Raw genomic sequence first — 24,676 nt, 5'->3', positions numbered from 1 at the left:
TTTAGGATTTCTATTTTTTTAACCTTATTTTTTCAAAAATATTTTTTACGTTTTTATTTATTCTTTTACTGTTGTTTTTAGAAGCACCAAATTTAATTTTTATAAAAGTATTTTTTTTATTTTTTTTGTTTTAGGCAGTTTTTTATGATTTGAATATGTTTATATATCTTGTTGATATGTATTTTATTGTTGTTTAAAACAATTGTTTGCCGCTCCCAAAGCAACTCTAGCTGGGTTTGTTTCTCTCCCTCTCGCTTTCTCTCTCTCTCTCTCTCTCTCTCTCTCTCTCTCTCTCTATTGCTTTTTTCCTCTCTTTCTCTCTTGCTTTTTTCTTTCTCTTGTTTCTGACTTTATCTATTTCTTTTTCTCTTTCACGTCTCTTTTTTTCTCTCTTTCTCTCTGTCTCTCGCTTCTTATTTTCTTCATCTTTTTGGCATTATATTTTCACTCCTCTCTGTCTCTACCCCTCTCCTTTTTTCCCTTTGTTTTCTCTCTCTTTCTTTTCTCTCATTTTTATCTCTTTCTCGATTTTATTTCTTTTTCTCTCTTTGTTTCTCTCTCTTCCTCTCTTTTCTCTGGGTTTCTTTCTCTTCTCATTCGCTCTGTTTCTTTCTTTCTCTCTCAATTACTCACTTTTGCCTCCCTTTTCTCCCTCCCTCGTTTTTTTCTTTCTCTCTTACTCTTTAATTTACTAATCCAGGCCCGGGAATGCTTTTTCTATGATTTGGCCCCCGAGCTCAAATGAATTTGACACCCTGCAATAGAGAATATAAATTATAGTTAGATAAATGAAATACTGTAATAATTCAAGATAAAGCTTTTTTTGTCCGTTTAAAGTTGCATTACTATGCAGGAAATACTCTTTTTCTCACACCTATGTCCCCCCTCCCTTCCCCATAGTATAACACGCCCCCCACCCCTTTTTTTCCAGCAACCCACTGAACTCTTTTCCCCTTGTACATTGTGCGCATGCGCGTGAGACCAAAAGAGTGCGCGCTTGTGTGTGTGCGTCAGGCTTTTTCCCGCCAGTGCGGCGTTTTGTGGGCGTTTTTTCTTCATGGGCGGAGCGAACTCAAGGAGCCACAGATTTCCCGCGTGATATGCAAATCAAGACTGTGTGGGCGGGGACTGGAAACGCCCCTTCTGTAGGGGCTAACTCATTCACTGCCGGTGTTGTGCCCTTTTCCGACTCCTATGCAAATTCCTCCCCCCCTCCGATTTTAAATGAAAAAGAACAACAATTTGTTTACACTGCGGGATCCAATGCAACCAGGGTTTCATTCACAATAAAAAAGACATTACATACGGATATTATAGTAAATCAAATAAATATTATTTGTGTACAATTAGTTGTGATTGCGGAAATCATAGCGTTCAGTGACGTTGGTGACTTTTCCATCCGCGTTAACAAACGCATTTTGTAAAATACGATCGCGCTTTATTGTTTAAATAAACGCCTTATATAGACTAGGATCTCCCAATTATTATAATTAGCTCACTTTATTGTTTTAAAAAGCGTTTTATACAGAATACGATCAGGGGGGGAGGAATTTGCATAGGAGTCGGAAAAGGGCACAACACCGGAAATGTGCTAGGAGACTTAACTTATTTGTGTTAGGTATTTAAAGCACTTTAAGCATAGATTTGTGCATAGTTTTCTTTAAAATTGTTATTTATGTTAGGCTTCCCGATGTATAGACGTTTATATATATATATATATAATTTTTTTTTTTTTTTTACCCACCTGTATTTGTCAATATTCCAGAAGGTATATTCCGTTTATGTTCAGATTTTTTTCTTTTAATGTTATATATCCATATTTTCTCTATTTAGAGATTTTTTTTTTCTCTTTTAGACAGTATTTTTCCTCCATTTCATCAAGGTAAGAAAATAATCCTCCTTTATTTATCATTATATTTTTTATACAGTAACGTTTTTTAAATTATTTTGCACACAATTTTTGTTATTTATATTTTATAAATTATCAGTAATGTGTCTGCATATTATTTTCTTTTTCTTTTTTTGACTCTACAGTATATGTATCTAGTAGTTTTGAGTTAAATACAACTAGTACAATCAGCAAAGTGCCCGAAGGAGACTCGGGGAGAACATACAAACTCCGCACAGTAAGGCCGGTAGCTGGATTTGAACCCACGCAGGAGGTTCCCTCGACCTCAGAACTGTGCCGCACACGCGCTAATCACTGCGCCGCCGTGCTGCCCTGCCCTGCCGTCCTGACCAGCTCGGTGGCCTTGGGGGTATAGCGCCCGCCCCGAGACTGGGAGGTTGTGGTTCAAGCCTCGGCCGAGTCATACCTAAGACATTGGTACCCATTGCCTCCCTGCTTGGCGTTCAGCATTAGGGGTTGGAATTGGGGGGTTTGGTCACCTAATGACTCCCAACACCTCAGTTGGGTTGAGCGAGGGGGCTGGGAATCCCTCCCTCTTAATGAATCTCCCAAAAAGAGTCAGAAATGACTCTAGCCACCTCCCACTAGGGCAGGGGTCGGGAACCTATGGCTCGCGAGCCATATATGACTCTTTCTACGAGTATCTGTGGCTCAGAGACAGATTTGATTGCATGCAAAATTTCTCCATCTTGTCCAAAACTTGATTTGTCTATCCTATTAAGTTACACGCAAAGCCACTCCGAAACTTACTGATAACTGATTACTTCGCAGTATATATATGGCACGTTTTTCACTACAATTTACAGTCAAGGTGTCACACAAAAAAAATGGGGAAAAAAAACTCGTTTTAGCTGTACAACGCTAAAGAATCCTTTATATAAAAGTTCACTATGTAATCTGTGTTCAGTGTTCAGATACCTTATGATGAATCCACAGAACTGTAAATACGCCAAAACACCGGAAGAGAACTTAGTCATTTGATTGGGTGAGTGGGAGGGATGGGTGGAGCTATGCAAAAAGTACAAGCATTCCCTCCCATCTCTCGCCAAAGGTAAGCACATAAGGCTCCCTATTCTCAGAATGTTGTGACGTTTTTACAAAATAAATGCTTGCATCTGGTTTTGAAACCAATATGTATGATAAAAAAGGGTCAAAAGGAGTTTAACCGATCTTGAGTCATTGCATGAAAGAGACAAGTTTAAAGTGGTATGTTTGTTGATTTTGGGACAGGGGCTCAGGCATTATTCTCTTTTCATAATTTTTATCAAATCATCAAAAATAAATGTGCTAAGACTAAGCTTTTGTCTGGGGCGCGGGTTTAGCAATTTAGTAAATTTGTCTCATAATATATGGTGTGGCTCTTTCCCAAAATAAAATTAATATTTTTTGCTTTTATGACTCTTTGAGTCAAAAATGTTCCCGACCTCTGCACTAGGGGAATATGGCTGTGGTATATGTTTTTATTTTATTTTTCAAAATCTTGGGCATTATTTGTATATTTTTATTTTATAAAATCAAACAAGTTAATAGCCATCCGTTCTCCGATTATTTCATTTTTATTTTTTATATTTTAAAATTTATATATTTTGTAGTATTTTGTTAAATAAAATAAACTAAAATCAGCAAAATGTATTTTCTTCATATTTTTCTGAACTATTTTTTTAATTAATCTGTTTTATTTATTCTGTTTATTTCTGATTTTTTCTTTTAATCTTGCACATCATTTTTACAATATTTACATTTTTTCAATTAATCAAATTATCAGCTATATGTTTTCAAATTATTTTTATGATATTTGAAATGTGAATTTTGTAGTTATTTAGTCAATGAAATATAGTACGATAATCGAAATTAATTTTTTTCTTTTTTTCGAAGTATTATTGATTGTTTGTTTGTTGATATCTTTATTTCATAAAATGAATCAGATTATTTTGTATTTTAATTTATTTATGTTTTTGTTTTATTTGTATTTATTAGTTTTTCATTTAATAAAAATAAACAAAATAATACCAAAATAAGATATTTACCAACCTTTTTTTTATCAGATTTTAAAGATTATTTGAAATCCATCAATCTTAAAATACACATTATAATACATTATATATACTGTATATATGCTGTATATATACTGTATATATCTTAGGTATGACTCGGCCGAGACTTGAACCACAACCTCCCAGTCTCGGGGCGGGCGCTATACCCCCAAGGCCACGGAGCTGGTCAGGACGGAAGGGCAGGGCAGCACGGCGGCGCAGTGGTTAGCGCGTGTGCGGCACAGTTCTGAGGTTGAGGGAACCTACCTCCTGCGTGGGTTCAAATCCAGCTACCGGCCTTACTGTGCGGAGTTTGTATGTTCTCCCCGAGTTTCCTTCGGGTACTTTGCTGATTGTACTAGTTGTATACTGTGTGTGTATATATATATATATATATATATATATATATATATACATAACACATGTGTTACTTTCTTTAATTTTAGTAAAATAAATTATCAAAAATTGTTTACAGTCCTCTATCACAAAATTTAAGTTATATTTTTGCATTTGAATAAAAAAATACATAAAAAAATATATTCAAATATTAGTAAAAGTGAGCCAAACCATCTGCTGTTGATAGCGCGCTAAACCCAAAAATAGCCTTTTCCTGTCCTCTAGTGGTCAAAGTTATAATTGCAATTTACTCAGTGGTTTAAATAGAAATATTCACACGCAAATAATATTGAATTTAGCGTAATTAATCCGTTTTTTTAGGAGCAACAATTACTGTGCTAAAATAAAGACATTTATCTTATATCTTTTAAACACTTTTATCATGTTCTATCGAACGTGAAGATTAAAGTGTGTATGGATAATGATAAATACGTTGTTTGTTTACATTAAATCCAATATAAAATACATTTTGTATGAAAAATAAATTGTAATGACGCACACAGCAACGAGTGAATAAACGCCAAGTTTATTGTTGCACCAAAATGTACAAAATAACAAGCAAATGATTGACCATCAATTAAAAACAGCGTATTTACACGCATCCGTTCCACATGCCACCCGGGTATTCGATACAGACGATACCTGTATCGAAAATATCGGTTTGAAAATCGAATCCATAGCGCCTAATATTCTATAAACATCAAACGTTCAGCATTTTTATTTTGATACTCTTCTTAATTTTATTTTGAAAGCCACTTTTTTTGTCCGACGAAGCAAAAACCGATTCATGAAATCGATTTAAATCGACTGTTCTTTTCTCGACATCATAATTTAATGGTTAAATATCATGAAATAATACATTTTAAAAACAAATATCTTTTTGTGAATTGCATCTGTAGAAAATAATAAATACATTCTTGAACTACCCCCAAAATTATGAATATTAACAATTAGACCCGTAAAATTGTCTCAATCGTGATATTGGCGTAAGACTTAAATGATTGAACGTGTTTTGGATTTGACCCAGAAGTAACTCAAATCAAAAACACTCAATTTGTACAAAAATACTACTGTTTGAATCGTATATTTGGATGTTAACATTATTGTTTCTTATATTAGAAGATGAATCAAAACGCATCTGGGTCAAAAATTACCCTAAAATTACTCAAATGTAAATCATTTAATATGTTCCAAAATGTTTGTGTTTGATTTTTAATTTTGGATGAAGAAAATCTTTTTGGGTAAATATTAGAGGATGATAAAGTATGCCTTGGTCAAAATGACCCAAGGAATATTATTGTCATGATTACTTTTTCAAAGGGGATAATTGTTTTGCGAATTTGATTTTTTTTAGTAGAGTTTGTGACATTTTTTTGTAAATTCAATGATCACCTGGGTCAAAATGACGCAACGATATTATTATTGTGATGTTTGCTTTTTTGTTAATTGTTACGCGAATTGAAAACATTTCTGGAGATGTGATGCTTATGAACAATTCAGAAGAGCCCTGGGTCAAAATGACCCAAGGACGCTAAAAATTGGAATTTTAGTATTAATTGTTCAGTCTTGTGAATTGGAAATTAGATTGTTATTTCCAGTGGTGTTTGTGACAGTTACGAATAATTAAACGAGACGTTGGGTCAGGATGACCCAAGAATATTATTAAAATTGATCATTTTGTTCAGTAGTTGATTTTTGAATTACCTTAATTAGAAATACCCTTGTTATGTCCAGTAGTATTTACGACACTTTTGAAAAATTCAACGAGCTCCCGGGTCAAAATGACAGATAGAAGTTCACGGGAATTCTTACGAGTTAGGGACACCTTTTGCCCTGTTACGTAAACATCTGGGTCAAATTGTCCTTCCTGAGAACCAAATGTAAAAGGAGGGTTAATAAGTGATGAATGTCCTTTTCGAGAATTATTACTAAGGCTTCAAAAAAACTTCAAAGCAATTCTCCGGGGACGCTCCTTCACATTGCTTCGAGGAAAATAGTTCTTTGCGTCCAATCGCGCCCTTTCTTCTTCTTCTCTTTTTATTTTTTTTTCTTCAATATATATCTTATGTTTTTCTTCTTAAATCATCTCTATCTTTTTACTTTACAAAACAAGAGACAGAACGGCGGACAGCTGACAATAAATAGAATTCTTTTTTTTTCTCGCGTTATTCATCTCGGTGGTAAACAAAACGGGGACCCTTGGTGGTCAGGATGTCTTCTTAGGTTCATTGCAGCAGCGCTCTGATCTGTTTGGAGGTGCTGTCGTCGTTTAGATGGCGTGTCGTGTACCTGGAAGAGACATGGAGTCAATTTAGGATGGCCGATACCATTCTTTATTTTAACAGATGCTTCTAAAAATAAAAATAAATGGGGAGAAAAAAAATATTGAAAAAAAGCAATGATATCGTATGTATGCATATTTTACACACACACACATATATATCTCATCTCATCAGCTGCACCGCTTATCCTCAGTAGGGTCTCGGGGGTGCTGGAGCCCATCCCAGCAATCATCGGGCAGTGGGCAGGGGACACCCTGAACTGGTTGCCAGCCAATCGCAGGGCACGCAGGGACAGACAACTCGCTCGCTCATTCAGACCTAGGGACAATTTGGACCGGCCAATTAACCTGACATGCATGTCTTTGGAATGTGGGAGGAAACCGGAGTGCCCGGAGGAAACCCACGCAAGCACGGGGGAGAACATACAAACTCCGCACAGGAAGCTGGATTTGAACCCACACAAGAGGTTCCCAAGACCTTAGAACTGCGCAGCCGTGCTTGCCGACTGAAAATGTATTTGACAAATAATGAACAAATATTTTAAGACTAAACATTGGTGTAATAGGGCAAGTCCCGTAAAAATACACATTCAAATACGTTAAATATTGACATAAACATTCTTTAAAATGTACAGATGAGAGAAAATAATGTAAAAAAATATACATTTAAAAATAAAAAGTAAGGTAAAAATCATAATAATTTTGATATTAAAATGGGTTTCTTTATCATACTGATTTTTCTTCAAATATATTTGCCCCCCCCAAAAAAAAAACTAAAAACAGCGAAATAGTAGTTTTACTATTTCACTACAAAGAGAAGCTTAGTGCGCTTCATGGCCTGAACCCTGAAGATAAAAGTAAGATAAAAGCAGATAGGCGCGGTGGGGGGATAAAATGTAAAGGCTCTTTGAACGCAGTTGGGCATTGTTACCACAGACTTGATAGAGAAAAAATGTAATTTGAAACTTTTTAAGGACTCCGCACCCCACCTTTAATATTAGGAAAAAAAAATACCTCAGCGCATTGAGAAGACCTTCCACGCTATTGGACGGCTGCTCTTTCAGAACCTTGATGCAGCCCTTCATCTGCGCGGGAACAAAATTTGTTTAAAAAAAAACATCCGTTAAAAAGCAATCAATTACTTGCAGTTCCAAAGAAACCGGAAAAGGTAACCCACGTCTATTTTGGAGGTTTTGGCGAATGCCCCCACGGGATGCACGTGGTCGTACAAGATGATGACGCCCACCATCACCCTCATGCAGAACAACATTGTGTCCGTATTGGTGAACCTGCAGCGGTACTCCCTGAAAAGAGACCCCAAAAAACTTAAAATGAGGATAACAGATAACATTTTTTTACAGATTACTAATAAATCTATATATCTTTTGGAGAGTTGGATTTTAACAATTGCTTGATTAATACTTAAGTTGTGTGTCAGTCACAACTATGAGAGCCATAACTCTGACATATAGACAGAATATATATGGCTGAGTTCTCCAGGGCCTCCTACACTTTATGAGAGGAGACACGACCAAGTACGATTACTTCTATAGAAAATCAAAATACTTGTCGTTGAGTTCACTGGTGCCTCACATATATTAGAAAGAGCTAGAGAGGATAACCAACCAAATTATGCCACTACTTTTATCGAAAATAAATGTGTTCAAGCTCTCCGGTGCCTCACACTTTAAGATGAGCTCAAGAGGAGACACAACCAAGTTAAGCTACTACTCTTATGTAAAATTCAAATATTAATTGGTGCCTCACTCACATTAAAAAGGGGTTAGAGGAGACACGACTAAGTTGAGCATCTACTTTTATAGAAAATCTAAATACGTATGGTTGCGTTCACTGGTGCCTCACTCACATTAAGAAGAGGTAGAGAGGAAAACCAAACAAGTAGTGCTACTACTTTTGTAGACAATAAATGTTTGAGCTCTCTGGTGCCTCGCATTTTATGAACATGTAGAGAGAAGACACAACCAAGTTGTCGACGACTTCTATGCCTCATATACATTAGGAAGAAGTAGAGAGGAGTTGTGCTATTTTCTATAGAAAATCAAAACTAACTATGGTCCAGCTTTTCTGTGCCTCACAGACTTCAAGAAGAAAAAGAAAGGTGACATGACCAAGTTGTGTTATTACTTGTTTACAAATCGAAATAATTATGAAGATCTCCGATAGCCTGCTTACATTGACGAGGAAGAGAGGTGACACGACCAAGTTGTGATACTACTTCTATGTTCAAATACTGGACCGATACTTATCATGCATCGCTAATAAATACTCACGGGGTCTCGAGCATGACACGACAGACGCAGGCCATAGTACTCAGACAGTCGGTGGTGTCCTCGATGGGTAGGGTCTTGTTCTAAAACACAAACGTCTTATTTTGAAATTTTTACTAAAATAAATCTTTTCTCCCGATCTGATTTCCGGATACCTCAGAGACAAACTTGGTAGTGGCGTTGCTAAGCGTCTTTAGCATGGGCGTGGCCTCCGCATAGAACAGAGACATCCGATTGGCCATCTCGTTGTTGACTTCGTTTTCCGCTTCCAGCTAACACACGGAAAGATTTTTTCTTTTTCGTGAAAATCTGATTTTTTTTTCCATTACGCGATTTTTACCTGCTGATTGTTGAGTCTGTTCCGACTAATCGTCCTCCTGTAGTAGCTGAAGTCGTTTTGAATGGCTGGATTTGTCATCTATGCAAAAATAGACTAATTATTAATGAATATTTTACCTGTAGCATTAACAGCAGCGCATGAAACAGCGGCACATTAGCGGCAAGTTTTCCTTATCTAAAGAGGGATGGGCGCCACCAGGCTGTAATTGCCTAGGAAAAACCGCAGGAAATGGTGCCCCTATGACCCTATAAGTTATGGGATCCAATCAAGCAACTTAGAGTTAATCAGGGCCCTATGAAAAATTACCAACAACTATTCAAAATTCAGTCACCGCTATTGTTAGCTATGTTAACATTAGCACAGCTTGTTAGCTCTGTATCTTAGAAAAATCCATCATAGATACTATTTCAGTTTTTTTGTTTGCTAGTTTGGCACCCGAGGGCTTCCGTCTAGATATTTGTTTTTATTTCTATTTTTTTTAACAAATATTTTCCTCACCTTAAGTTCATCGAAGCTGAGCGTAAAGTGCAGTATTTCGGCAAATTGCTTTGCTAGGGCCTGCTCCCGTTCCAGGTGCTGCATGGGGGCGTAGGGAGGGCTTGTTAGCGCCTCCAGCAGGCTACGCAGAGCATTTTCTATAACATGAAAATAAATGATAATAATAATCAATATAAATGTGAAAAAAAATCATCTGTAAAGATAATAATATCCTGCTTTAGGTCAAAAATGGACTTGAAATGCTAACTATAGCGTTGAAAGCCGTTAGCTTGCTAGGGGGAGCTAACATAAAGTGCTAATTGAAAACATTCAAGCTAGCTGGTACAGTCAGCAGAAATCGTTTCGAGTTAGTAAGACTAACTAAGGACATATCTGTTGAAAGTTAGCTTGACTTATGAGGGACTAATTAGCTACTTTGGTCAGACTGTTATAATTATAATTATAATTTCCTTATAATTTCCTTTGTATTGTCATTCTTTGTAACAATGTACACAGAACGAAATGTCGATACACCTGACCCGTTGTAGCGAGCCGATGCAGCCGCAGCCAACAGAGGGCGCCGCCATTTTACCAATGTTATAAGTCTTAGGTATGACTCGGCCGAGGCGCGAACCAGCGACCTCCCAGTCTCAAAGCGGGCGCCCTACCATCTAGGCTACTGAGCTGGTAGCTGGCTAGATGAACTCAAACTAACTAGCTAAGTCCGTAAGAATCTTTACTTGTTGGTCAGACTGAGTGGGGACATATTTGTTAAAAGTTAACCCGAGTTGTGAAGGACCAATCGGCTACTTTAGTCAGACAGTTTGGTAGCTAGTTGAGCTCAAGTGAAGAATCTTTGCTAGTTGCTTTGACTCACTAGGGACATGTTTGTTGACCAAATTATGAAATAATAAGGAAAAATTAGCGAACCAACTTGTTGGTATGTTTGTTGTTAACGAACTCAGATATCTGAAAGTCAGAAAAATTTGGCAGGGAAGTAGATAGCTATCATGATAAGCAGCTAGCTTAGTAGGGGAATGCTGAAAAAAAAAATCTAGTTGAAAGCATTCAAGCTAGATAGCGAAATTGGTAGGAATCTTTAAATGTTGGTTACACTAAATAATTGTAAAAGTTAGCTGAGATAAATAGCTACTTTCGTCAAACAGTTAGCAAGCCATTTGAACTCAGATAACAACGTAAATTGGTAGGAATTATTGTTAGTTGGTTAGCCTCAGTAGGGGCATTATTTAAAGGTAAGCTTATATTTATCTACCTTGGTCAAGAAGGGTGACCGACAGTAAGACAAACACATACAATAACAAAGAAATTAAAAAAGGGAAAAAAAATAGCAAAAAACACACGCAAACATTTTTGGACCATGGCCAACCCAAATGCCCAAACACCCAAACAAGTTAAGCACCTCGGCAACTAAGTTGGTCATGCCTTCGTCCCTCTAGATGAAACGGGACACAAGAAAGCGGCCACGTCACTCGGGTCAGGGTGACACAACACACTCTTTTGTTCAACAGCAGGGCCCGACAGCTTTCACTGGTTTACCCCTGCCGCATCATACAGGTGCCCGGCCCATCCCTTAGAACACGTCTAAACATCCCACTACCCTATTACAACACCTCTCCACTCATTCCTATCACCAACAAGAGCTCGAGCTTCCACTACATTGAGACCACTTTCTTCAGTGCACTCATAACACCATCCATCCACGACAATCGCGGCCTTCCTCTTGGTCTCCTTCCATTTACTTCTGCTCTGTAGATCCTCTTCAACATTTGCTCCTCATCCATCCTCTCCATGTGTCCAAACCAACCAAGTGCTCTCTTATCCACACGCTTGCTCAGTTCCACTACTACTCCAATTTTGTCTCTCACAACTTCATTTCTCAATCCATCCAATCTTGTCACTCCTAACATACTCCTCAAACACTTCATCTCAAAAACATTTAATTTCCTACTCAAATCTGCATTCAGGCTCCAAGTCTCTGCACCATACAACACAGTCGGCACAATCACACTCTCATTTAGTCCCCTCTTAACATCCATACTCATACTCTTGTTGCTCATCACTCTCCTCAGAGCACCCAAAACCTTGCTTCCTTGATTCACTCTGTGCAATACCTCGCACTCCATTCCACCAAGTGCAGCCACATCACAACCCACGTACCTGAAGCTTTCAACTTCTTCCAGCACCTGTCCATGCAACCTCATTTTTAACGCCATGCCCACTCATCACGTGAACACTTCATCACCTTACTCTTCCCAACATTCACACATAACGTACGTCCATCACATACTCTTCCAAAATACGTTACCAACCTTCTCAATGTTTCCTCAGAATCAGCCACAAGCGCTGTGTCATCTGCAAACAACAACTGACTTACCTACCACACCGATCCACTGTTATCCATCATCTCTACACCTCTGCCAAATACTCCTCTCACCACTCTCACCACACCATCCATGTACACATTAAACAGCCATGGTAACATCACACACCCCTGTCTCACACCAGTCAAACCAGGGAACCACTCATTTGTCTCACTCCCTACCCTTACACATGCTCTGCTGTTCACATAAAAACTCTTCAATGCTTCCAACAATTTTCCACCCACTCCATTCATTACCATCACTTGCCACAACGCCTTTCTATCAACTCTGTCATATGCCTTTTCCAAGTCCATGCAAGCCAAATAAACATCCTTACCTTTTGCAAAATATTTCTCACACAAATGATTAGCTTACTTAAAGTTAACTATGTAGTTTCATATGAATATTTGTTTGTTTGTTTGTTAGATTAAGGAGGGCCACATTTGTAAAGGTTAGCTTAGGTTATATAGGAATAAAGAAGAAAATAGTGACTATAGTCAAAAAGTTGGCCAGCCAGCTAAACTCAGGCAAACTAGCTAGGTCGGTAGGAATCTCTACTAGTTAGTTTGACTAAGTAAGGACATTATTGTTAAAAGTTAGCCTGGGTTATGAAGGAATGACAGCAATTTAGCTACTTTAGTCAGTTAGCTATGGGGACGCTAAAATAAGTTGCTGGTTGTAAGTATTTGTTAAAAATTAGCCTTAGTTAGCCCGAGATAAACAAGCTTCTTTAGTCAGACAGCTACTTATTGAGTTGAACTCAAGCTAACAATGTAAATCGAAAGGAATTATTGCTAGTTAAGCATAAATATGGACATTGGTTAAAGGTTAATTTACTTAAATCCGTTAGGGGTTGTTTTTTTCCCCTGGATTAATAATTTTATTATTTCCGAGATTTATTAATCAACATAATAATTGTATCATAAACAATTCCTTGCAGTGTTTTTTTTTTAAAAAAATGCTATAAAATAAAATACAAAAACACCTACATGTGAAAATCTATCAAACTCATATATAAATCAACTCATTTGTATTTATTTATAACTATTATTATTTTATCCATTTTAGCTGGTTACTAAAGATTAGCTTAATCCAAAGGTGTAAAACAGGCCGGCCTGCGACCCGAATCAGGCCTGAAAGAAGACACTCAGAGAAGCGCAAGAGAACAATGAGCTGCAGTTTTAAATATGTCCAATTTATGTCACGTAAGCCACTTGCAAAGTAGTAGTATCTCTCTCTCTCTCTACTTTTGTCTATGTTTTTCTCTCCCTCTCTTCCCCCCTCTCTATCTCTCCTTTTTCTCACATTCTTTCTTTCTCACTCCCTTTCTTTCTCTCTTTTTCCCATGCTCACTCTTCCTTTGGCTTTTTCTCTTCTCTTATTCTTTTGATCTCTTTCTTTCTCACTTTCCTTCTCTCTTTATTTTTGTTATTTATTTTTCCTTCTCTTTGTTTCTCTCTTTGTTTCTATTTCTATCTCCTTTTTTTCTCTCGAATGTGCCTTCTTCATTTTTCATACTCTTCCTCCCTTTTTCTCTCTTGCCTTCTTTCTCTCTCTCTCTCTCACTTTCTTTTCCTTGTTATCTCTGTCTCCGTCTCTCTTTCTTTCTCTCTTTCTCTTAAACCTACCAGTGCTGTCCCACGGATGAGGCTAAATTACATAGTTAAAGACTTGGCTGGATATTTTCGTGAGTTTCGGTACCCCTGATGTTCTTTCCCTCTCATGTTACTCAACAAGCTTATCGACGTACCGCTGACCGTGCGTGTCCCCGGAGCATGGGACTTTTGTAACGTCATTAGCGCCGATAAATTATCGCTGAGCCAAGTAGGAACATAATGTTCGATTCCTTGAGGAGGCGGAGGCGGCTCCATCCCATTCGCTCTCTCTCGGTTACTGTAGCAACAGCAGCATCTTTTACTCACCCAGGCGCAGCGAGAACTCGTAGAAGCGCTTCAGTTTGGCCACCAGAGGGCACACTGCGTTCCAGGCCTTCTCTTGCAGATTCAGGTCGCCCGGGTTCTGGATGGCCTGCGAGGGCGGGGATTGTTCAAAAAAATCGGCGCAAAAAAAAAATCGATTTTTCACCGATACTTACTTCTCGTATCTCCTGCCCGGCGCCGTTATAGGACTGCAACTCTGCCAGGATTTTGTGGGCCTCTTCCAGAACAGCGCTGACTTGGTTCCACACGGCAGTTTCCGCCTCGGTGGGCTGGGCGTCTATTGGATTATCGGTAGAAATCGGTAAAACGGAGATTCCAACCTTTATTGGCGTCCATACGTCAATTGAAAGGAGCGTTACTGCAAGCGGTTCGTCAATAATCGTCTGTTACGATCGGTTAATTGGCGACAGGATGTATTTCCATTTGTTAGGAAAGCATGCTTGTTCGATTTCATCACTTGAAAGTAATACGGTATAAAATCTATTTTCTTTGAAATGGATGTCATTTTAAAAATATTTTATGTAAACTTTGTATCGACTATAAAAGTTTTTTTATGAATCAATTAAATATAATTTTTTCTATTTTCTTGAGTATTCAATCCATATTTTATGTTATGTTGGGATGTATCACCTTTTTCATTTGGAAATTCTACAAATCGTTTGCATTTCCTTTTAGCAGCTAACATTAGCCATCACTGTTAGCATCAGCAGCAGCACATTAGCGGGACATTTCACACGATCATAATGAATCTGGATTGCTTAAGAATACCATTAAAAATTTGGAAATTGAAAGTGCTCTCTGAGCTCTGCCAATGCTTGCACAGTCTTGTTAGCGGTTAGTTGGTAAAGTTAGCGGATAATTGCTAACGTTAACTAGGTGCTTTAGCAGCACATTTTTCATCGTGAACTCATTGTTCTTCAAGAATACTAAAAAAGAAAACAAAAATGAGCTATTGTCAATGTTCAGGTTCCTGTTTGGGGGTAATTGCTAACATTAACAAGCCATGTTTGCATTAGCAGGAAATATTCCATAGTTAACTGCGATTAAAAGAAATTCAAAGTGCTTGCCAAGCCTTTGTCAATGCGTATTCCTAACATTAGCTAGGCGCTTCAGAATTAGCTGTGGTGTACTAGTTGGATTTTTTTTACCGTGGATTTATAAATGATCCGAATTTCTAAAAAAACAAAAGTGCTCTCTGCGCTCTTTTTAATTTGTATGCTCCTGTTAGTGGCTAATTGCTAACGTAAGCTAGCCACATTAGCATTAGCCACAAATTTTCCATGGTTAATCAGGATCGCAAAAAATTACAAACAAAAAATAACAAGTTAAAGTGCTTGCTGGTATCAGCGACTTAGTTACATACACAGGTGACACATACACAAAGGGAAGGGGGCGGGGTCAGAAGCCAAATGAGGATGAGTGATTGGTGGAAATAAAAAAAATAAAAAATGATCAAACGAAAAAAAAAAGCAGATGGTCTCACGTTCAAAGTCAAGGAAAACAATGGGGCCATGCTCGAGTTCAGCGCAAGCTAGCACTTTCAGGAGATTTCCCATCAGCCCCCTGCCTGGAACACAAAGAGGGGGGCAAATCTGAGGGTTGGGGGCCAGGGGGGGTCTTTGTGCGTGCACGTGCTGGAATGGACACGCAACTTCTGTAATCCCGCTTAAAAATTAAAAAGTAATTATCCTAAAATTATTCCCTGTCTGCACTAATGCTAGCGCTCATCTGGCTGTCTGCAAATGCTAACTGATGCTGTCATCATTCCTAGCCGTTAACCGTAGTTTGCTCAACACTAGCCAGTGATATAGTGTCAGCTAATGCTAGTAGCTAGGCAATAACTCCAGCATCTGTGGTGCTGGTTGCTAATGCTAGCCGGAGCTGTTATCAAAGCTAGCCTCTAAATGTAGCATGCACAATGCAAACAGCTATTGCAGTGTACACTAATGCTAACAGCTGTGTTGTTAAAGCTATTGATTATTTTTTGCCTGCACAATGCCAAATAGTTATGCTAGCGCCTGTGTTGATAGCTGCTAATGCTAGTGGCGCCTGTCATCACAGATGGCCACTAACTTCAGTGTGCAAAACACTAGCAGACAATGCAGAATCCGCTAATGATCGCAGCTATGTCATCAAAGCATAATTCTAGCGTGCACAAAAGTAGGCACTAACACTATTGTCAATGATGCTACCTGCTTTTCTAGTGGCGGCCCCTGTAACAGCTAGCCATTATTTCTAGTGTACAATGCTAATGCTAGCAGCAGCCATTGGGAAAGCTTTACATTAATTCTAGTGTTCAAAATGCTAGGCACTGTGGTGCTAGCTGATAATGCTAGTCGCAGTTGTCATCAAAGCTGGCTGCAGCTGAGTCTGGATTGCATAATGATAGTCACTTACGCTAGCATCGATAATAATGTTGGCAGCAGCTGTCATCAACTCTAACCACCAACCTTACTGAGATCATTAGCTGCTCATGTGATACACTCTAGATTTTCCAACAGGTTAAATTGAATGGAATTAGCTACGAAATGCTAATGCTAGTGGCAGGCTGCAAAATTTACCGTGCACAACACGACTTGTAAAAAGCAACAGTTTCTTAGAAATGCCAACAGGGTGAATTTAATTGAATTAAATCATATACAAATTTGATACTGCTAGCAAAAGTTAGCCATTAATTCCAACATACACAACACTTGATATTAATGCTAGCATCCGTGGTGCCAGTTGCTATTGCTAGCAGAAGCCGCTATTAAAGTTCGATGTTCACTGAAGCATGTACAGCAATAGGCACTTATGCTAGTGTCTCTGCTGCTACCCGCTAATGTCAACTCAAGTCATGTTTGCTAGCGGTAGCTGTCATCAAGGCTAGCTGCTAACTATGCTCGTCGCTAAAGCAATACTCATTTACCGTTTTTAAGAAATGTCATGCTTTTTTACCGACTCTCTGGGGACTAGAGAAGCTCGGATAACGACAACACTCATGGCCACAACCCGGCGAGGCGCCGCCAGCCGCCGCCTCACCCACACAACAACGTGCGCTCGCATTCCCAAGCACGTGCACGCACTCACTTACTTTCAAAGTCCAGGAAAAAATGAGGACAGTTCTCTAAATCCTTGCCCAGGACCTTAATGAGGTTCCCCATGGCCGATCACCTAAACGGGAGGAAACGGCATCGGAGAAAAAAGGGAAAAACATTTTCATTTCCTCTTTATGTCTTGGTTAATGTTTCATTTTTAAACATCTAGGGCAAGGTTTAGTCCTTTATCCAACTCTCCAGGAGCTAAGAATCCATTTCCGTGGCCATAATAACCTAATAATAGCCCCTTGAATGTACATCTGTCTTTAGCAGGGGTGGGCAAGTACTTGGAGTCGGGGGCCGCATTGGGTTTAAAAATTTGGCCCAGGGGCCCATCCTGAATACCGACCCAACTTTTTCATTTATGACTAAATGTACCTGCAGGCATCAACATGTTATATTTCTTTGTATTTAAAGAGATACATTTCATGAAATTGGATCTAAAATACTCTTGTAGTATTACTACATTTGTATATTTTAGTATTTTTACAGTCGGATATTTGTAGTAATTCTGTAGTATTTTTGTGGCATTCCCGTAGTTTTGTTTTTGTCAGTTTTTTTTTTTTCAGTATTTCTGCAGCAGTTTTCTGTAGTATTTCCAAGGTAGTAATTTTGCTGTATTTCTGAAGTCTTTCCATACTATACTTTTTGTAGTAAATATAGAATTTCTGTGGTTGTATTTCTGTCGTAGTATTTCTGTAGTGTTTTGTATTATTGTATTATCATGACTCAAGTGTGAATAAGCAGCGCAGAAATGGATGGATGGATAGTATTACTGTAGTTATATTCTTGTAGTATTTCTGTAGACTTATTTTTGAAGTATTTCCAAAGTAGTATTTTTGTAGTATGGCTGTAGTATTTGTGTACTATTTCCATAGTAGTATTTTTTTAGTATTTCTGTACTCTTTGCATCGTACAATTTTTGTAGTAAATTTGCAATATTTTCATAGTAATTTTTTATAATTCCTGTTGTAAAATTTCTGTTGTAGTATCTTTGTAATATTGTATTGCTGTATAACCCGTGACCCGAGTGAGGATTAGCTGTGCAGAAAATGGATAGATGGATAGTATTAATGTAGTTATATTTTTGTAGTATTTCTAGAAAGGTTTTTGAAGTATTTCCGTAGTGGCATTTCTGTAGTATTTTTATAGTCTTTGTGTAGTATTTCCATATTTAGTAGTATTTCTCTAGTTTCACTTTAGTGACTAGCACTGGACAAACAACAGTTAACGGTTGGATATGATGATGGCTGACGCTACCATTAGCAATTTTACAATTCGTTTTGTTGAATGTGACCTGTTATGTGATTCAGAAAAGTATTAGCGGGTAGCATTTTGCATTTTACAGCTGGCGGCTAGCTCCAATGACAGCTGCTGCTAGTATCAGCAATTTTGTAATTCACTTCATAAAATTTGACCTGTTGTCTGATCCAAAAGTCTATCAGTCTATCTAGCATTGTACACGCTACAGTTAGCATGTATCTTTGATGACAGCTGCCGCTAACACTAGCCATTTAATGATTAATTTCATTAAATGTGACCTGTTGTCTGCTCCAAAAAATAATCACTATGGCAACTCGTGCTGTACATGTTACAGCTAACGGCTAGATTTGATGCTTTAGCAGCTAAGACCACGGATCCTGGCGCTAATTCTTAGCATTGTACACACCAGAATAATAGATAACATTGACACCATTTTTCCCCTACAGATGCAGGAAGTTTTATTTCCTCATCCACAAGGAGCTTGTATCATTCAGACTAATCTATAACAGAAATATATAGATCAAGTAAAATGATCTGCTACTGGCACGGTACATTTCGTATTATATTACTTATATTTTTTTTACTTACTCTAAAAAAACATAATAATTACTTAAGTGGATGTATAGAATTTAAGATATAAAGAAAGCAATCCTCATTTTTGTGCTGGTGGACCGAATTCATCGTCCAAAGATTCGTCGCAGTTTGCAGTCCAGCTTGAGAACAAGCAGCACTCGACTCACGGTTGCTTGGCAACTGTTGGCCCGGTGATACGGTCCGTTCGCTCCGCGGCTAAAGATGCTGGAGGGAAAAAAACCCTGGCAAGGCTAAAGCTTGCTGATTTTCATATTTGCTAATACTAGCCATTAAGTCTAGCACTAATGCCAGAGTCAGTGGTGCTAGCTGATAATGCTAGTGGCAGCCAACCCTGAAGCTAGTCACGTATTTTAACTGCAGAACGCTAGACACTGATGCTAGAATCTGTGGTGCTAGCAGCTAATGCTAGAGGAAGCCATTATTAAAGCTAACCTTTAAATATAATTGCACAACACCTGGCACTAATGCTAGAGTCCATGATTCTATGTCCTAATGCTAATGGCAGCCATCTTTTAAGCTAGCCATTGATTGTAGCATGCACAACAATTGGCACTAATGTCTCTGAGTCTATGGTGCTAGCTGTTAATGCATGCGGCAGCGATTATAAAGGATAGCTATCAATTCTAGCGTGCACAACACCAGGCACTTATGCTAGGGTCTGTGGTCCTTGCTGCTAATGCGGTCATCAAAGCTATCCATTATCTCTAAGAGCACATCGCTCTGCAATAGTGCTAGAGGTCATGGTGCTAGCTGCTAATGCTAGCTGCTAATGCTAGCGGCAGCGCTAAAAAACTAACAAGCAAATCTAGCATGCCTAACACTAGGCGCAAATGCAAGAGACCATAGTGTTAACTACTAATGCTAATGGCAGCCTTCATCATAGCTAGCCATTAATTCTAGTGTTTACAATGTAGGTACTAATGCTCAATTACATAATGCTAGCTGCTAATGCTAACAGCAGCCATCATTAAGACTAGCCATTAATTCTAGCGTGATATTGCTAGGAACTAATTCTGTGCTGCTAGCTTCCAAACCCAGTGGCAGCCATCATCGATGTAGCTGTTAATTTTACCATACGACACTCTTGGCACTTATACGCTAGAGTCCATGGTGCTAGCTGTTAATGCTAGTGGCAGGCATCATCATCTACGCTAGCCGCTAACTTAAGCGTGTTCCACTCCAGCTGCTAAAGCGATATTTTCTTAGATTAACCAACAGGTTGAATTTATTTTGATAAATTACAAAATTGCTTATATTAGCGGTAGCTCTCATCTAAGCCAGCCACTTACCTACTACGTACTACACTAGCCTCTAAAGCGATACATTTTAGATCAGCCAACAGGTTGAATTTATTTTCATAGATTACAAAATTGCTTATGCTAGGAGAAGCTGTCATCAAAGCCAGACGCTATCTCCAGAGTGTACCACACTATCCGCTATAGCAGGACTAACCTGCCGCTAACTGTAGTGTCCACAGAGCTGGTTGCCAATACTATAGTTTTTAAATCAACAAACAGGTTTAATTTAGTTAAATAAGATACAGCATTTCTAATCCTGGCTGCAACATAGTCAAAGTTAGCTGATAATTTTAATGGCGCGGGACCCTGCACAAGTGCTAGAGTCCATGTCGCTAGCTCTCAATGCTAACAGCAGACGTCATTAAAGCCAGCTGCTAACCAATGCAGCGATAGCTAATGTACAAAAACTTCTTACCCAGTATTTTTTTTTTCTTTTTAGAGAGTGTCGCTTCTCAATCTCGGAGATTTCTAAGGCTTTTGGGTGTTTGTTATTCCACAAAATGGAGATCTTGTCGCTTATACATTGTTATTACACAACGTCGACAACTGGTTTCACTTCGCATCCCTTTCGCTTTGGCACTTCTGTTTTCCGGACGCCCCCAAGTGTGTTTGTGAAAGCAGAAGCTGTCGGGGTACAAAGTTGGTTCAAAAAGATCTACAGAAGCTCAAAAAGGAATTATTATTATGATTATTTTTAGTATCATTATTACAATGGCTCTATTATTGAGTGTATGATTGCAAATGGCCAATTTTGAAAACTTTATAAACTTATTTGAAAATAAACTTTTATTTTAGGCAAAAAAATGTACCCGGGATTCACAACTCGGATTATTTTGACCCTAACCCTACCATAAACCTAGCTAGCGCTAACCCTAACCCTAGCTAGCAAAACCCTAGCCTTAACCATTTTGAGCGATTACCTTATGTTTGCCTGGACTGCCGCCGAATACTTGAGTGCTCCACGTGGCTGTCCGAGCATCGGCAGCCAACAGCTGTTTAAAACAAAAACATTAGTGTAACTTAAATGATTTTCCAGCAAAACTGATGCACCGGTTAGGGTTGAAAGGTAAATGCTCTGCATTTATATAGCGCTCATGGGGTTATGGTTAGGATTATCAAACCAGACTAAAGAAGGTCTAGGGTTACGGTCAGGGTTATGTTAGGATTCTGGTTTTGGCTAGTGCTCGGGGTAAGAATTAGGGTTAAACCTAGAGTCAGGGCTAGTGTTAGAGTTGTTTAGGGGTAGGTTTAGGACTAAGTTTAGGGTTTCAGGTTACGATTACTGTCAGAGCTAGGGTTAGGGTTAGTCTTGGGGTTATTTTAGGGTTTGGGGGTAAGGTTATAATGACAATAACAATTCATTTAGTCCCCTAAGTGAAATTATTTTCCTCCATCTATAACGTGAGGTACAGTACAGTCGGTGCTGTCACAGCAAATTGTGTGCCACATGAGCAATTTACAGCACTTGGTATTACCAGGCGGTTTCCCATCCAAGTACTTATCTGGCCCGACCCTCAACAGCTTCCCAAGATTGGGCATTCTCAGGGTGGTTAGGCCATAAACAGGTCCCTTATGGCTACTTTTAGGGCTTTGGGGTTATGATAAGTGTTAGTGTTAGGGTTAGTTTTAGGGTTATTGTTGGGTTTGGGGTAGGGTTAAGACTAGGTTTAGGGTTTGGGGGTAGGGTTAAGACTAGGTTTAGGGTTTTGATCAGTGTTAGAGCCAGAGTTAGGGTTATTTTGGGGTTTGGAGGTGGGGTTAGGGTTAGGGCTAGGTTTTGGGTTTCAGGTTACAATTAGTGTTAGAGCTAGGGTTATTGTAGGGTTAAAGGGTATGGGGGGTAGGGTTATGGCTAAGTCTAGGTTTTAGGGTTACGAGCTAGTGTTGGGTTTGGTTTTAGTGTTATTGTATGGTTTCGGACAAGCTTGGTGGTATTTGGAGTAGGGCGCCCACCCGGAGACTGGGAGCTTGCTGGTTTGAGCTTTTCCGAGTCTTACCTAAGGCCAACACCATTGGTACCCGTTGCTTCCCCAGTTTAGCGCTCTGCATTATGGGTTGGAAATGGAGCGTTTGGTCACCTAATGACTCCAACATCAGGTGTTGCGATACATCAGTTGGGTAGAACTATCATTGCATCACTTATTGAGCACAGTCATATAAATGGGTATGGAAGCCGACCCCTGAATAATCAGGGATAGGGCGAGGAAAAAGAAGAAGTAGAGTTCAGGGTTAGATTTGGGGTTATTTTTGGGTATGGGGCTAGGGTTAGGGCTATATTTTTAGTTTGGGGTTATAATTAGTGTTAGACTTAGGAGTAGGGTTAGTTTTAGGGTTATTGTGGGGTTTAGGGCTAGGGGTAGTATTAGCTTTAGGGTTATTGTAGAGTTTGGGGGTAGATTTAGGGCTACGATTATGGTTTGGGTTAGTGCTCGAGTTAGAGTTACAGCTAGGATTAGGGTGCACATTAGGGCTAGGGTTAGCATTGGGGTTACTGTAGGATTGGGGGTAAGAATGGGGTTTGGGCCTCGAGTTGGGAGGGAAGTATTGAGGCTAGGGTTAGTGTAAGTGTTACTGTAGGGTTTGAGGGTAGGTTAGAGCTAGTTTTATGGTGTGGGGTAGGGCTAGGGTGAGAGTTATGGTAGAATTAGTGCGAGCATTAGGGCTAGGGTTATGGCTTGGTGTAGGATTAGGGCTATGGCTAGCGCTTGGATTACAGTAGGATTTGAGATGGGTTAGAGTGTCGCCTATGGTTAGGGGGAAGGATTATTAGGGTTAGAGCTAGCTTTAGGGCTACTGTGAGGGTTGTTGTAGGGGTAGGATTAGGGCTACGGTTAGCATTAGGTTTAAAGAATATATGTTGTAATTTGTTTCTTTTTTACAATCAAAACTAGAAACGCAATAAATCTAGTCATTATTCATCATATTTTATTGACATCATGAATGGTTTTAGGCAGCTATGGAGGAAATGAATCTCAGAAACAGGTATCGGTCTGGACAACAGCGGTATCATGCATCCTTTTCCTAATACCGAGGATTTAATAAAACGAGAGTTGAACATCTTCTTATAACGACGGAAAGAAAAGAGGCGGCGTCACGTTTCTACAGGCGCCGGAAAAAGATCCGGAGGGTGAAGGGATCTTGCATCACTGCCGCCCGACAGCCAATCAGACACCTCCGTTCCAGCGTTGCAAGGGAGTGTCCTAGCAACAGCCGAGTAAATACAGTACCTTTAAAAAAAAAAAAAAAAACAACGACACTCTCCTGTTAAAGAAAACGTCTATCCTTCACGGACGGACGGCGACGGAATGTCTGAGACTGATTCCCATCGGTTGTCATGGTAACCATAGTAACAAGGCCCTCATTTGTTTAGGAGATGGTTATTTTTTGGGGTCTTATTTGTGGATTTTATTTGATATATTTCTGTAGGACCTAATTCATCGCTTGCCGCCTCCATTCAGGTTTATCCCCCCTTCGCCTCTGCACCCCCACCTTGTTTTCCATGCACCTTCCTCATTAGCTATGCTCTTCTGTCTGAGAAAAATAAGCAAAAAATAAGCAAATGATAAATGAAAAAGCTTGCAGGTTATACCAATGCCAGGGGAAAAAACGCAGTTTGTTCCTATGAGCATCCTCAAGGTTCCCGTGGTGGAAAACAGTGCATCCTCCATCCGCTTTTTAGGGGGGGGGCAGGCACTGCAGTGCACCCTCACAAAATCATCACATCACATGAGGGGGACACAAAAAATGGCTAGCTTACCGGCTGTGCACGATGGAGACGCTTCCCTTTTTTTCCTTCACTGGGGGGATGCGAGGGAACAAAAGAGGAGGAGGGACAAAAGGGCAGAAAAGAAGCGACCAGGAGGATGGCGGGAGAAGAGAGGGAAGGGGGGAAGGAGGAAAATAGAAGAAGAAGATGATGGAGAAATCCCTTTTGGCTTTTTCCTGGCTGGGTTTTGGTCTTTCTGGCGTGGGGGGGTCCTGAACGCAACGCGCTGCCACTCGGCCCTCCCCAACGCTGACTCCAAAGACGGCAGCTGTCGGGCTATAGGAGAAATAGACCAACTAGAACGCACCCCCCACCCCCCAGACCTACAAGCCCTCCCTTCGCTCTCTCTCCTCCCGCCTCACAAAAGACCCTCACCCCACACATGTCCTCATGACACCCGCCCACCCCAACATTATTTTATTTCAGTTTTTTTGCGCTTTAAAAAGACTTGGGTTAAAATAACCCAAAATTGACACCTTTTTTCAGCAATATTTTTGTCTCTGTTTTTTGGGGACAAAACAACCCGTTCTTTTTTTTTTGTGTGTAAATTTTACTTTTATTTTCTATTCTTTTGACAGAATGGTCACATTTTTTTCTGTTGTAAACGTCCTGCGGTTATAAAAAAACAAAATG

General features: G+C 39.3%; 1 protein-coding gene across 2 annotated transcripts; it reads right to left on the bottom strand.

The window, feature by feature from the left end:
* Positions 1-4,843: 4,843 nt before the first annotated feature.
* fam49al (family with sequence similarity 49 member A, like) lies at positions 4,844-24,370 on the bottom strand. Of its 2 annotated transcripts, XM_088328594.1 has the most exons (12): positions 24,035-24,370; positions 21,198-21,269; positions 17,119-17,198; positions 14,201-14,322; positions 14,028-14,133; positions 9,746-9,882; positions 9,248-9,325; positions 9,063-9,179; positions 8,911-8,990; positions 7,797-7,923; positions 7,634-7,704; positions 4,844-6,627 (listed from the first exon to the last, which is right to left on the bottom strand). In XM_088328594.1, exons 3-12 carry the CDS (start codon positions 17,186-17,188, stop codon positions 6,564-6,566), a joined length of 972 nt encoding a protein of 323 aa, XP_088184720.1. In that variant the 5' UTR covers positions 17,189-17,198; positions 21,198-21,269; positions 24,035-24,370; the 3' UTR covers positions 4,844-6,563. The 2 variants fall into 2 exon arrangements, with proteins under 2 accessions (XP_088184720.1, XP_088184719.1); XM_088328593.1 differs by lacking the exons at positions 17,119-17,198; positions 21,198-21,269; positions 24,035-24,370 and adding an exon at positions 15,529-15,612.
* Positions 24,371-24,676: the final 306 nt, after the last annotated feature.

Source organism: Urocampus carinirostris, chromosome 2 (genome assembly GCF_059441175.1).
Source record: "Urocampus carinirostris isolate Australia breed hairy pipefish chromosome 2, RoL_Ucar_1.0, whole genome shotgun sequence".
NCBI lineage: Eukaryota > Metazoa > Chordata > Actinopteri > Syngnathiformes > Syngnathidae > Urocampus > Urocampus carinirostris.
This window is presented reverse-complemented; position numbering and strand designations above follow the sequence as displayed.